The sequence below is a fragment of the Setaria viridis genome, chromosome 8 (assembly GCF_005286985.2).
Source record: "Setaria viridis chromosome 8, Setaria_viridis_v4.0, whole genome shotgun sequence".
NCBI lineage: Eukaryota > Viridiplantae > Streptophyta > Magnoliopsida > Poales > Poaceae > Setaria > Setaria viridis.
Window position 1 is genome coordinate 41,026,031 of NC_048270.2, and position 13,428 is coordinate 41,039,458.

Here is a 13,428-nt window from a genome sequence, read left to right on the forward strand (position 1 = left end):
GACTAGAAAGTTACCAAGAAAAGGCATGCTATCTTCCAAAGCCATCCTCGCTCCTGCATGTATAGCAAAGGCATAGGATTTTTTGTCTTGTGCACGTTGATTCGGCATCATCACTTGGTGCGAATCTTCATCTCTTGGAGACGATCGATGCCAGCAAGGGGCGCGCGTGCGAAACAAGGGAGCTGACAGCTGAGTTCTCCATCATCTCCTCCGCCACCCACCTATACAACAAACTTCTCCGATGATCCGCTTGCTCGATCGATCGTGTTCTCAGCTGTGTCAAGAGGGTGGTTGTGCGGCGTGCCAATGCATCCAGCTCACCTTCTCCTGCTGCTCCTCCCCGTCGCCGTCATCGGTGCCACGGAAGATGTGGACCGCCCGGTATTTGTGAAAGCCACCTGCTCGGCCCCGGGGAACTACACCGACAGCAGCTCGTTCGGGAAGAACGTCGCCGAGCTCCTGTCCGCGCTGTCGACCCCACCTCCGGCGACGGTCGACAACTACTGGTGGTTCCGCAGCCACACCGTCGGCACAGCGCCCGACCAGGTCTCCGGGCTCGCCGTGTGCTACGCCGACGCCGACGCGGAGCGGTGCCTCGACTGCATCAATTCCGCGAACTCCACCTGGTTCTCCGGCCTATGCGATCACAGCCGGAACGTGGGCTTCCTCAGCTCCGTCGGTTGCGCCATCAGGTACGCGGACGCGCCCTTCTTCGGCTCCGCTGACTCCGGCGCCGACACCAGGCTTATCTTGCGCTCGGATTTCCTGGCCTTCGACGCTGCCGGCATGAGGGAGGCGCGGCGGGAGCTGCTGAGCCAGCTCGCGGAGAGGGCCGGCGGCGATGCCCTGCGGTTCGCCACCGGGAGCCAGGGGATCAAGGACGCCGTCAGCGGAGGCGTCTGGCAGGTGATGTACGGGATGGCGCAGTGCACCAGGGACCTGCCGCCGAGCGAGTGCAGCAGCTGCCTCATAGACCTCCTTGCCGTCATGTACGGGGAGAGCATCACCAACAGCACGTCTGCCTCCGTCATGGGGCTCAGCTGTTACCTCATGTACCAGATGAACGAACCGATCAACTTTATCGCCGGAATGGTGGCTGTGCCGCCGGCGGCACCGCCAGCAGCACCGCCAGCCGAGCCTCCAACAAGGTCTGCTGCTGCATCTCCTGCTGCTCGACCGGTCGGCCCCAAGACGACGGTGATCGTGGCTCTAGCTGTGGCTGCCGTCACGCTCTTCAGTGTTGGAGCTTAATCTTATTTTTGCACAGGTTTACTGCTGGGTCACTAACTTCGGCGAGGTTAAGAAATAACGAAGCAATAGGAGAACACTTATACCACTACCGGAAACAGGAATAAGGTTGCCGAGTGCCTGAGGCACTCGGCAAAGGCCGAAAAACTCTTGGCGGCGAACGGCACTCGGCGAACTTTCCTACGGCAAACGGTAGGGTTGCCGAGTGTCGAACATCAAGCACTCGGCAAATGATTTGCCGAGTGTCAAAAAGCACTCAGCAAACATTTTCGGAAAAAATAAAAAAAACAGAAACAGCCGCCGGCCGTCGGCCGCCGGCCACGCCCACGGCCACCACGCCGCCACCGGCCGCCACGCCCGCTGCCGCCCGCCACCACGCGCCAGATCCGGAGGGGAGAGAGGTGGGGGCCGCCGGATCCGCACCGGAGGGGAAGAAGGGGGCGCGGATCCGGCCGGAGGGGAGGGAGCCGGGGAAGGAGAGGCCGGATCCGGAGGGGAAGAAGGGGGCGGCGGTGGGCGGGGCTGGGGGCCGGACGTCGGGCAGCGGCGGGGCCGGGGACCGGGCGTCGGGCGTCGGGCGGCGGCGGGGCTGGGGACCGGGCGGCGGGGCCGGGGCTGTTGGGCGGCGGGCGGCGGGGCAGGGGGCGCCGAGCAGCGGGCTGGGGGTGGCGGGGGGTGGGCCGGGGGGCGGCGGGCGCCGGGGCCGGGGGCAGGGGAGAGAGGAAGAGGTGAGGGGGGCGGGGGCGGGGGGGAGAGAGGAAGTGGCGGAGGAGATCGAGGGGGCCGGGTGCGGTGCGGGGATAAGGCACTTGCGGTTGGAAAAAAAAAAGGTCGCCGAGTGTCCTAGGGTGACACTCGGTGAACGGTTGTTTGCCGAGTGTCTAACCTAGGACACTCAGCAAAGATATTTTAAAAAAATTTAAAAAATATCTAACAGTTTTAAAAAATTGTCAAAAATTTAAATGAAATAATCTATATTCTCTATTGACTATACAAAAAGTTTTGTAGTCAAATCAAAACTCGACCATCATTTTGACTCAATATCTTATGCAATCCTTCTCAACGTTACTATTCTTCTTCTGAAATGCTTCGGTTTGTAAACATCGTACGTGACGAAATGTGCAAAACATTCTCAATTTTTTTTCCACAGCCTCCACCTATGATATCATCACATCATGATAAATCTCATGATTTTCAGACTTTGCTTGTTTTTTTTATAATTTAAAAATACCACTGCCACACGTTCGTGGTCGTGTTTCCTGAACAAGATGTTCGAAATTTCTTGTTATTTCATGGGTCAAGTCTCAAATTGGGCCGAATAACATGAATATCATTTTTCTACTCATTTTGTTCCATAATTTGAATCACTTGCAGTTCAAATTTGACTTATACCAAAAATTTCCTTGAAATGCCATTAATTAAATAAATATAGCAAATAAATCCAAAAATATACCAAATTTTAACATGGAGTACCACATGTTGTATGTGGGGAGTAGAAAAAATTTCATGGTGAAAAGAGGGAAAAAATTATTTTTTTGCCGAGTGTCAAAAAAAAACACTCGGCAAACCCCCTATTTGCCGAGTGTTTTTTTTGACACTCGGCAAACCCCCCTCTTTGCCAAGTGTTTTTTTTGACACTCGGCAAAGAGGGGGTTTTGCCGAGTGTTTTGACACTCGGCAAAGCCCCGATTTGCCGAGTGTTTTTTTTTGCCGAGTGTTTTTGGCTTGGCACTCGGCAAAGAGCTTGTTTGCCGAGTCGCAAAAAAATACTTGGCAAAAAAAATACACTCGGCAATTTTTAGCTTTCCCATAGTGTACTTTCATTCTACTAGGATAGTGCCCGTACGTTGCTATGGGCATCTGAAATTTTATCAACAATAATAACTATTTTCAAAAACATCATGCAAAACAATAAAACATCTTATGATCATGCAAAACAATAAAACATCTTAGAACCGTGGATTTCACTTGTCAGTTAAGAAGAAAATATAAGTCTTCTATACTGTATAAAAAAAAGAAGAAAAAATAAGTATCAACATCGACCACTACTCACTCCATTGTGATTTTCTTCTAACCGCTTATTTACAAGTCACACCACAATAGCTAAATATGATCGCCAGATTACTGCACTATCCAGATAAAATGGTAATATACTTATATGCTGTAGACTCATAGTCGACATCCGATCCATATCCTAGTGGTGGGCTGGGCCGCAGGCTTCGTGGTCTTGTCAAATTAACTGCGCGATGGGCCCATCCATCACCGCTAAATATTGGCGGCTCGAAACGGCCGGTCTGAGCCGTCTGATCCGTATCATGTCCGGTTTCAGGCAGTAAATCCATCTAAAAAATCAACAGGTGATCGAGAAAACAAGTCACATGCCTACCCAATTTCTCAGTTTCTGACATTTTCATGCCAGCAGGTGCGACTTGTTAATTAAACAATATATTTTAAGAAATGGTTCGTACTGAAATCCTGTGTAGAATATACTGAGCGCACTCGAACTGTACAAAAGAACGAACCCTCGGAAGGACATTGCCACCACACAAAATATACATTATTTTCAAGGAAATAAAAACTTGCACCCCGCAGAATCTGTTGTGTTGTGCACCAGTCTTTGGGACCTCATGCATCCTCTACTTGAGAGTTTAATACAAAGCTTGGAAATGTTGTTGTAATATCCCTTGTTAAAAATTAATCGATAATAAGGATCACTTAGCCCTTGTTTACTTCGCGAATTTGGGAGGTGCCAAAATACTGTAGCAACACTGTAGCGTTTCGTTTGTATTTGTGAATTATTGTCCAAATATTGACTAATTAGGCTCAAAAGATTCGTCTCGCAAAGTACAACAAAACTGTGCAAATAATTTTTGATTTCGTCTACATTTAGTACTTCATGCATGTACCGCAAGTTTGATGTGATGGGGAATCTTCTTTTTGCATAGTGTCAAAGTTGGGAGTTTTGTGGGAAGTGAACAAGGGCTTATTTCAACAAATTATATTAATAACTGATCTAATATACACAGATTCAGCGGTAAAAAAGGGATTTAACTGCAACATCATTTAAACAGAAAGTGTCCTCTTTTTTCAGTTTCAAGTCAATCTTGAGCAGCATCACATGTATTTTTGGCCTAGTTTCAATTAGCAATCATGATGGTGCCCGATCAGCACAAAATACTGGCAATCTCATCTGATAAGGATCTGAAGGAGAAAAACAAGCAATCTGAAGCAAACAAGGGTTGAATGAATATTTCCTCCATTTCACTATACTTCCGTGCCTCAGGAGTCAGGAGTATATGCTTCAATATATCTGTAGAAGGGTGGAAGTGATAGTGTTCTATTGTGATTTTTCCTGTTATAATCCTGATAATACTTCTGTTCTTTCCAACAAACTCTCAATGCACAGGGTGCTTCACTCTAGTCTAAACAAGAAGGCTGTTTAACATCTTTATTATCACGATTAACAGGACTTTAAGCAGAGTAAAGCAAATGACACTATTTGCACTAAAGCTTGTTGGGAAAGCAACAGTACCCCATGCACATCATGAAAAGCCACATTAAAACAGCATTTTTTTCACTCACTGAGGGACAATTAATTGAAACAGTTTCTCCTGAGGCCATGGACAAGCATGACAAGCTGCTAAGAATCTAACATACTGAGTGAGCTTCATGTATATCCTTAGGGTGCAATTGGAAGTTTAGGAAGAAAACTCAAACAGTTAAGAAAAAGACAAACTCATCTGGAGTACTGACCGGAGATATGGGAGGGTCATACTTTTCAACAAAGATGGATGCCTCAAGACAAGATTGCGGCGCCATTCCTCCTTGTCAATTTTCCCGTCATGTTTTGTATCTGCTTCCTCAAATGTCTAGTAACATTGAAACTAAGGATTTGTTGAGGAAGCAACTAAGCATAAAATAGATATTTACCCTATACAGAAATACATGTATCCATATATACCTTGTCAATAATGCCTTCAATAATATCATCTGAAAGATTCATTCCTGATTCAGCAAGTGTTGCGACCACCATTTGCTTGTCCTGACAATCAAGAAGGTACACAACAACATTTTCACTTTTTCAGTGATGCTGGCTGTATTTGATGTCAAATTGGTTATGCTTCTTCCACGCAAGTATTAGGACAATCCTCAAAAGGAGTTGTGAATATGGGCCTCAGTTTAGACTTATAGATAGATGTTGACATCAGCAACTTAGTTCTGTTAAACTTGAGAAATAACCACTCTATATTCCGCTGGCAGCAAATCATGCGCTAAAATCAGAACATGATTTGAGAGGATGAACAATGGTGATCACATACAAGGTATTGTAGCACCTATAGGAAAAATACATGCAACATGGAACACGCAAACCAATCATATGCACTAACACATGCAGCTTCGAACAAATTATTAACTTATGAATAATCAAATGGAAAGTACCTCCTGCTTTTTAATGAAACCTTGTTGTTTGAGATCATACAATTTAAAAGCAACTGCAAGTTGAGATGAAACAAGCTGATCATGAGGATGAATGATTTTGTATCACAGAAGCATAATTTCTCAAAGTAGAATCAACTGAATTGGTTCACTACATAGTCATTATAAATTGTTCATCACAGAAAAGCTCAAACCTAAAGATTTTGTATGTTCTTGGAAACAAAGATGCATGCCTTGCATAATATACTCTACAGGCCTCCCCCTCCCTACATGGCCTCAGTAGGTAACCAAATCAAAAGGAACTATTTCTAGTTGCAACAAATAGAATTTAGCGGCAGTCCAATTGACTTCTGATGGGGGAATGAATGTCTTTCCGGTTTTTACAATGTTCCATCTTTAGGAAAACTGTAGAACATAACATGCATAGCACTTCTTCCAGGTGCCTATGATGTCCACATACACACAAGGGATGTTACAATGAATCCAACAGCCAACTGCCTTTCATGGATATCTAGTAAGCAGTAATGACTCAACATCTTATCTTGAACTATTATCACATAAAAAACTGTAACTGGATATTCTGTCAGTTATTTGGCATTATCAAAGATAAACATATGGATAAATAGAGGCAAGCATGAAAGGGCTCACAATCAATTAGGTGCTCACAAATTTCTAAAAAAAAATTGTGGCAACATTTGTGGTCTAAAGAATCTTCAAGCTTTACATACTGTTTCAACCAATAAAGATTTGGTCGTACAGCTGGGAAATTTGACAATGATGAGAAGCTTGAGCATTATGAAAGTGCAGCAAAGGTACATTGCTGAGTTATGAAACTCCCTGACTAAGATGCCTAACCTGAGCAGACTGCTTATTTTCGTGTCTGATATGGATGAGATTCTAAACATGAAAATGCTAAGGCCGTTGCCAGATCTGAAGCTCCTCTGGTTGGCAGGAAAGTTAGATGGAGGCACGGTCCCATCGCTATTTTCTAAGTTTGAGAAATTAACAATATTAAAAATGGACTGGACTGGTCTGAAGAAGGATCCTATTCGCTCCTTCTCTCACTTGTCAACTCTAGTTGATCTGGGGCTCCGTGGGGCATATGGTGGGGAACATTTATCTTTTTGTACAGGATGGTTCCCCAAGCTTAAAAAACTGCAACTTGCTGACATGGAACATCTGAGCTGCATTTTGATGGAGGATGGAACAGTGATAGGTCTACATCATTTGGAACTTATTGGTTTAAGGAATATAAGGGCAGTACCCAAGGGTATCAAGGACATCAGGACACTCCATCAGATGTTTCTAACTGACATACCGATGGAGTTTGTTGAAAGCCTGCGAGGAAGTGCCAGTCACATTGTTCATGAGCATGTAACTAACGTCCATATTTTTTACTCGTCTGACTCTGAAGCAGGTAATATCCATATTCTTACTATGCCAATTATGTGATGAAACGACTAATATAGTTGTCATAAATATTTTCAAAACAAGTACTGATTAGAAACGAATCAAAATAGCCTAGTATGACCAACAATATGATAATCAATTGGCAGAAATTACGTTATTCAAGAAAAAATCAAATCCCTTTGAAGATTTGCATTCCAAAAACTATACAAATTTCTGCCAAATTTTCGACAGGCACAGAAATATATGCACCAAACCATTAAGTATAACTGATAAATGTATCGCTACCATATAACGCAATTATTTGGCTAAAAAAGTATGGAATATTCTTACTGACCACGTCCCAAGGCCGAGAAACTTTTGTTGGATCACTGTTTCTCTGTGAAAGCTCTGCAGGCCACAAAACCTCCCAATCCTGCATTTAACAGTTTTCAATAATCAAAACAGTGAACTCCATATATGCATAAGAAAACTTGAGGTTCATGTCAAAATGAAACAATAGCAATTGGAAGTGAAGATGCCTCAAATAATCAGAGTGCACCTTACCAATAGGGATGATCGGTGCATTGGAACCACCGCAAAGCATCACATCCTATATGGTTAGGTTACAACTGCAATTAGGCACTACTCATTGCAGAAAAGATCACAAGAAAATGAAGTTACTTACAGCTTCCCCTTTTCTGATATGATTAGCTGCATTCAGAATGCAGAAGTTGCTAGTAGCACAAGCAGTAGAGATTGAATAATTTGGACCCATCCAACCCTGCATACGAGATGCAATATAAGAAATCAAGAATCATCATATCTATCAACGAACAAGGGAAGCAATGAAATAGCATTAGAAGATGACTCATATAAGGTACCATACCAGATCCATAGCAAGTATGGCAGAACCCATATAGTTGCAAAAGGTACACAAAATGGGTTCATCTTCTGCGGCGGCGGTGCACAAAAGGTACGCAGGCAGGGGCACAAAAGGTACGCAGGCAGGCGGCGGCAGATGGCGACGGGGGACGGAGGTAGTGGCGGCGGCGGCGGCGGCGGCGGCGTCTTCTACTGGCGTGGAGGCGAGGAAAGGGAGGGGCGGCGGCGGCTTCTGGCTGCGTGGAGGCGAGGAAAGGGAGGGGCGACGGAGGGAGCGGCGGCGGCGGCTTCTGGCGGCGCGGAGGTGAGGTAAGGGAGGTTTGTCGGCGGATGGCGACGGGCGACGAAGGGAGTGGCGGCGGATGGCGTCGCGGAGGGAAACGGACGGAGGAGGATGGCAGTGAGGCACAATTCACGGGAGGAGGATGGCAGTGAGGTTCCTTTTTTTCCTAGTTTTGATTGGCCTTTTTTCTATTTTGCTCCCTTTATTGTTTCGTTTTTTTCCTTCTTCTGTCTTTTCACGGTTGGTGACTTGAAGATTATACTCAATGTGGTGAAAATGCTTTTGATATACATTAACTTGAAACACGATAAGGTCGTACGCTTTACCTTGCTATTTGCTGCTGAGTTGCAAATTCTCATCTGATCTGGAGTCAAATGCATATCCAGTGTCAGTCAGTTCCACGCGTACGTACACGATATGGCAGGCAGACGCATATATATGCTGGCTCAAGAAGCCTTTCGTCCTCATCTCAGCTTGGTCACCTGCAGCTACATACATCCACACCCTCTATTAGGTGCCCAGTGACAATTAATCCATAGAAATTAAGGGCTTCTTCAACAGGGCTTCTCGCAGGAGCTTCTCGCGCGGAGCTGGAACCGCCCGCGGAGTCACTTTTTTGGCTTCGCCATGCAGGCCTAAAACGGCTCCGCAAATGGCTCCGGCTCCTCCCAAAAGTGCCCAAAAACTCCTCCGTGCTTCGGTAAGCGTGTGGAGCCGGAGCTGGAGTCCTGCCAAAAAAGCCCTAAGTGTGGGCAAATTTACTTATTAACAACCGCAATGAGAACGGATTAGCTAGCTACGAACACGGAAGGTCGTCGTTGGCTGATCATTGTTAGCATTTTGCGTGTGGAAAGACTAATCGGCCAAGCACATATATAGGGAAAAAAAAGAGAGAAAGAAAGGCTGCTTTGGGGGCATGTTTGCATTTGATAGAGGCCAGAGTCCTCTTCATTATTGGGGAATCCACGTTTAGTACTAGTTGGGAACCTCTTTAATACCGATTTCGCAACCGGTCCTGATAGTTCAGTACTAAGGGTATTAAAATTTTTTAAAAAACCCCTGCCCCCCCCCCACTGCCGCTCTCGCCCCGCCGCCACCTCACCTCGCACGGGCGCTGCTCCTCACTACCGGTGAGGAGCGAGCAGGAGGGGGAGAGGGGAGGTAGTAGAAGAGGAGACTGTGCGAGAGAGAGGGATAAGGGGAGGTAGTGTAGACAAGGAGGAGGAGCAGGACTGATGATTCTCGTATAGCTACCATCGGATGCTGCTTCCTTATCAATAACTCCACAAACGTAAAGACTGATGTGGATCTTCTCGGAGACAATTCGTTAGGTCAGGTACTAATACTCATATTTGTACCGGGTCAAAAATACAATCGGTACTAAACCTTGGGACGAAAGATCCATTCCCTAGTGGTGCTTAAGCTAAGATCGGCGATGGAATATAATCATGAACACGCGCGTCATTTTGAGCCCAAAATAAATAGTACTCCCTACATCCTAAATTACTATTCATTTTAGCTTTTCTAGATATAAAGCTTTTGCTACGCTAGATCCATATAAAAAATTTTGTATCTAGAAAACACAAAATGAATACTAATTTTGCATCTACTCACTGGTCGCCGCAGCAACCACATATATCCCCTCGAAATTTCCGCACGAATCCTCCTCCTGCGCAAAATTGACGGAGCACACTAACGATAAAAACGGACGGGAACGGGTGGGAAAACCCTTTAACCGTATCCCGTACCATATTTTTTCACCGATAACGATAACGGGAGTAGGACAGCCAGTAACGGGACGGGAGGCGGGATAAACCGGTATACGGAAATGAAGAAATATGAGTGGTAATAAACAGAAACGGGCGGGAACCGAGATCATACACTGGGACTCTTCCTTCGGCCAGGAACAGCACACAACAGAGACCGGTGGCAAGGGCAGAGCCGCGGAGCGGCGGAGGAACCGGCGGGCGGCGGCGGCCAAGGCCCAGCCGGCTAGGGCCCAGGGGCATGGCACGGCTTGCGAGGCCACTTGCGCCATCGCACCAACGCCTGGCGCTAACGGGCTGGAGCCTGGCCGGCTGGCCTCTGCCATACCGTTACCAGGTTTTACCATCCCGTTTCTGTTTACCTCCAAATACGGGATAAAAACGGTAAAATGGACGAGTTGTAATGGGATTTTATCCGTACGTTTTCATCACTAGAGCACACAACTATTGTAAGCTAGCATACACCACCACTGGCGGCACTGGGCAACAAAAGCGCAGAAGCTTCGCATGTCCTACGCGGCAGGCCCTCATTGGCTGCACACCTGCTTGCCACGCTCATCAACAAGCTTGACGTTGCTCTAATCCTCAAACGTAGAAAAGTACACACTCAATTCAAAGGGTCCACTTTCCTCATCCCTTCCTTCCCCACAGCAGCCGCCGCCGCCGCCGGCGAGAGGAACCCTAGATCCCAACTCCATGGATCCCAACCCTAGATCCCCTTCCTTCCTGTGGGCTCCCGCCCGCCCCTCCTGGCAAATCCTCGACCGCTTCATCCACCGCACCGACCGGGACGTGGAGGACGAAGCGGACGGCACGGCGTCGGAGATCTCCTACACCTGCACCGAAAGGCCCATCCGCGCCTCCCTCCGGCTCGCCGACTCTCCCGCGGTGTCCCGCCTGTACCTCGACTGGCCGAGCAGGCCGGAGTTCGGAGGCCGCCTGCGGGAGCCACGCGTGATCGCCGCCCACAACCACTCCATCCTCTTCAGGGCTATCGTGCCCCTGGAGGATCCAATGTTCTGCAAGGACACCGCCAGCTTCCCCATCGACATGTTCGTCTACTCGGCCTTCTCGTCGCCGCCGTCGCTCCATCGGCTTCGCACTTGTTTCACCGGTGGCGTCAGCACCCCCGATGAGGACATTTACTTCAAGCCCTACCAGCGCGTGCAGCAGAGAATCATGGCGGAGAAACATATTGGCCTCCTGTGCCACGGCAGCGAAGGCGGGTTCACGGTCGTGGATTTCACCAACTTCGGCCTGGAAGGCGAGCTCTGCCTGCTGCACCACCCTGCACTTCCTGCTTCTGCCTCGCACAAGAACACTGAAGAAGAAGAAGCAGACTGGATGATTAAGAAGGTGCGGTTACCCCCGGGCCCCAGTGTTCGCCGTTGGATCACTGACGCCATCATCCCCCTCCATGGACGCTTCTTGTGCTGGGTTGACAACTACCAGGGCATACTTGTTGTTGACGTCCTCCGTGCCAGCGTCAAGAGCACCACAGATCAGCTGCTCCATTACATCCCGCTGCCTGATGAAGCTTTGCAATCTGACCGCCGCCCACATCCCGATGGAGACTGCCCTGACAGAGCTCGATGTGTCTGCGTCACTGCTGATTTCACGCTCAAGCTCGTCTGCGTTACCACCCGTAAAGCCAACCGAGCGCGATCTCCTTTCACAATAAGGTCGTGGACATTGCCTAACTTCTACCGAAGTGGGCAATGGTGCAGAGATCACACCATGGAGGCGGCAGAGTTCTGGGGTCTTTACAATGGCCAGAGCCTTCCACAGGTGAAGCCTATGTATCCTCTGGTTAGCTTGGTAAATCCAGATGAATTCTGCTTCCTGTTGAAGGAGGACCACACCACTTACTGGATAATTGAAGTCGACATGGGGAACAAGATGCTCAAGTCATCCGCCATCTATATCAATGAAGAGGAAGAAGGGTGCACCACTGACGGGCCGAGGGCTCGCAGGATCGTCTTTGATGGACACTCCTTCATCCCTAGCGGACTCTCCGATTACCTGGGCATGGATGCCATCAAAAGGTAACTTTACATCTTCTTTACTTGCATTGTGCCATTTGTTTATGCCTTATTGTGGCTTATCATTTGTACACTTCCAGTTTAATTTTAATCTATTTTTACTAAATTTATCGTGTTTAGCAGCCTCTAGTGCATTTTTTTGTACATTTTGAAGCATGAAGAGGACACGATGGGATGTAGTGTAGGCGATTAGCATATTGGTATTGTACATTGTATAGGATTGAATGTTGCCCCTCAAGTAATTTTTAGCCTCTAGCTAGGATTGAAAATTTATCGTTTTCTCAGTTGGATGCTAGCTGCTCTTAGATTGTCGAAACACTCCCATATCATCATTAAGCAGTTTGAGTGTACTTGCATTGGTATACTTATGCCCCCCTGCTAAGTTAGAATTATATTGTCTAAATCTATGTGATAAATTATGCCGAACTATTTTCTTCTGCGGTGAATAATCCACCAAGCAAATAAACGGCAGCTGAATCAGATCTCTATCTGATTAACCGGCCACAAGAACCCAGCAGGCAGCCATCTCAGAAAGATACATCCCGTTATATATTACTAGTAATGAACTAGTGCTTGTTGTCTACCTTTTTCTTTTTCATGTGATAGGGAACTAGTTGCATTGTGGGATTTGCCTTGTGACTATTTCTTCTTTTCGTGCAGTCGGGAACTAAGTGAAATGATGCAGAAGGAAAAGCAGCGCAGGGTGGCGCAAAAGAAGAGTCAGTTGGAAGTGGAGCAAGCAGAATCAAAGGCAGCCAAATGCCGTGCTTGAGCATTGCTTGGTGGTGACAGTCGAGGAAGTTATCTGCCGCCGGACTGATTGAAGACACAAACTATTGCCTTACAATTATTTCGAGTAGTATATTATTGCCAATGGCTTGTGTTTGGTGTGATCGACTTTGAATTATGGTGGTGCTTGCTGTTTAAGAACTACTAATTATCAGCTGTAGCATGTGAGCGACCAGTTGGCTATGGTTGTCTTCCACGTTCCATTCTCCATGGAGATTTTCTTGAGGCTATTATGCATCTTTATATGTAATATGCGAATGCATTACCCATCTGAAGTGGTTAATAGATTAATGTGGTTTGAATTTTGACTTATGGAATGTACAAAAGGCTCATTTTTGAAGCGATTGGCCAACAAGTGCGCAGCCTATATTGCGAGAGCCGCTCCCCCGCTCCGGTCCCGGCATCCAAAGCCCCCCCCCCCCGGCAGCCACCAACCCGGCGCCAGCGGGGTGGGGATGTCATCAGAGGCGGGTCCATCCATCCCCTCCGTGCGGGATCTGTGGGCTTTCTCTGCATCTGGGTCGTCGGCGTGCTGCTCCCCCTCGCCAACCTTCAATGAGATCCTCTGTGGTTCTGGCATCCCTGTCCTCGA

The 13,428-nt window shown here is 47.3% G+C and overlaps 3 protein-coding genes and 1 pseudogene across 5 annotated transcripts; 3 read left to right on the forward strand and 1 right to left on the reverse strand.

Moving 5' to 3' along the window:
* The first annotated feature begins 306 nt into the window (after positions 1-306).
* On the forward strand, positions 307-1,251 carry LOC117834694 (cysteine-rich repeat secretory protein 38-like). Its single transcript, XM_034714223.1, has one exon. It carries the CDS (start codon positions 307-309, stop codon positions 1,249-1,251), a length of 945 nt encoding a protein of 314 aa, XP_034570114.1.
* A 1,893-nt stretch (positions 1,252-3,144) lies between these two features.
* LOC117866984 (calcineurin B-like protein 6) lies at positions 3,145-8,355 on the reverse strand. 3 transcript variants are annotated; one of them, XM_034751295.2, is made up of 7 exons: positions 7,961-8,355; positions 7,760-7,855; positions 7,639-7,684; positions 7,430-7,507; positions 5,210-5,290; positions 5,002-5,117; positions 3,146-3,590 (listed from the first exon to the last, which is right to left on the reverse strand). In XM_034751295.2, exons 3-7 carry the CDS (start codon positions 7,657-7,659, stop codon positions 3,479-3,481), a joined length of 408 nt encoding a protein of 135 aa, XP_034607186.1. In that variant the 5' UTR covers positions 7,660-7,684; positions 7,760-7,855; positions 7,961-8,355; the 3' UTR covers positions 3,146-3,478. The 3 variants fall into 3 exon arrangements, with proteins under 3 accessions (XP_072151683.1, XP_034607186.1, XP_034607187.1); XM_034751296.2 differs by lacking the exon at positions 3,146-3,590 and adding an exon at positions 3,620-3,931 and having other exon boundaries at positions 7,961-8,121; XM_072295582.1 differs by having other exon boundaries at positions 3,145-3,590; positions 7,639-7,855.
* Positions 5,553-7,137, forward strand: LOC140223599 (disease resistance protein RPM1-like; annotated as a pseudogene).
* Positions 8,356-10,524: 2,169 nt separating the features above from the next.
* On the forward strand, positions 10,525-13,042 carry LOC117834035 (uncharacterized). Its single transcript, XM_034713649.2, has 2 exons — positions 10,525-12,050; positions 12,708-13,042. Exons 1-2 carry the CDS (start codon positions 10,702-10,704, stop codon positions 12,817-12,819), a joined length of 1,461 nt encoding a protein of 486 aa, XP_034569540.1. The 5' UTR covers positions 10,525-10,701; the 3' UTR covers positions 12,820-13,042.
* Positions 13,043-13,428: the final 386 nt, after the last annotated feature.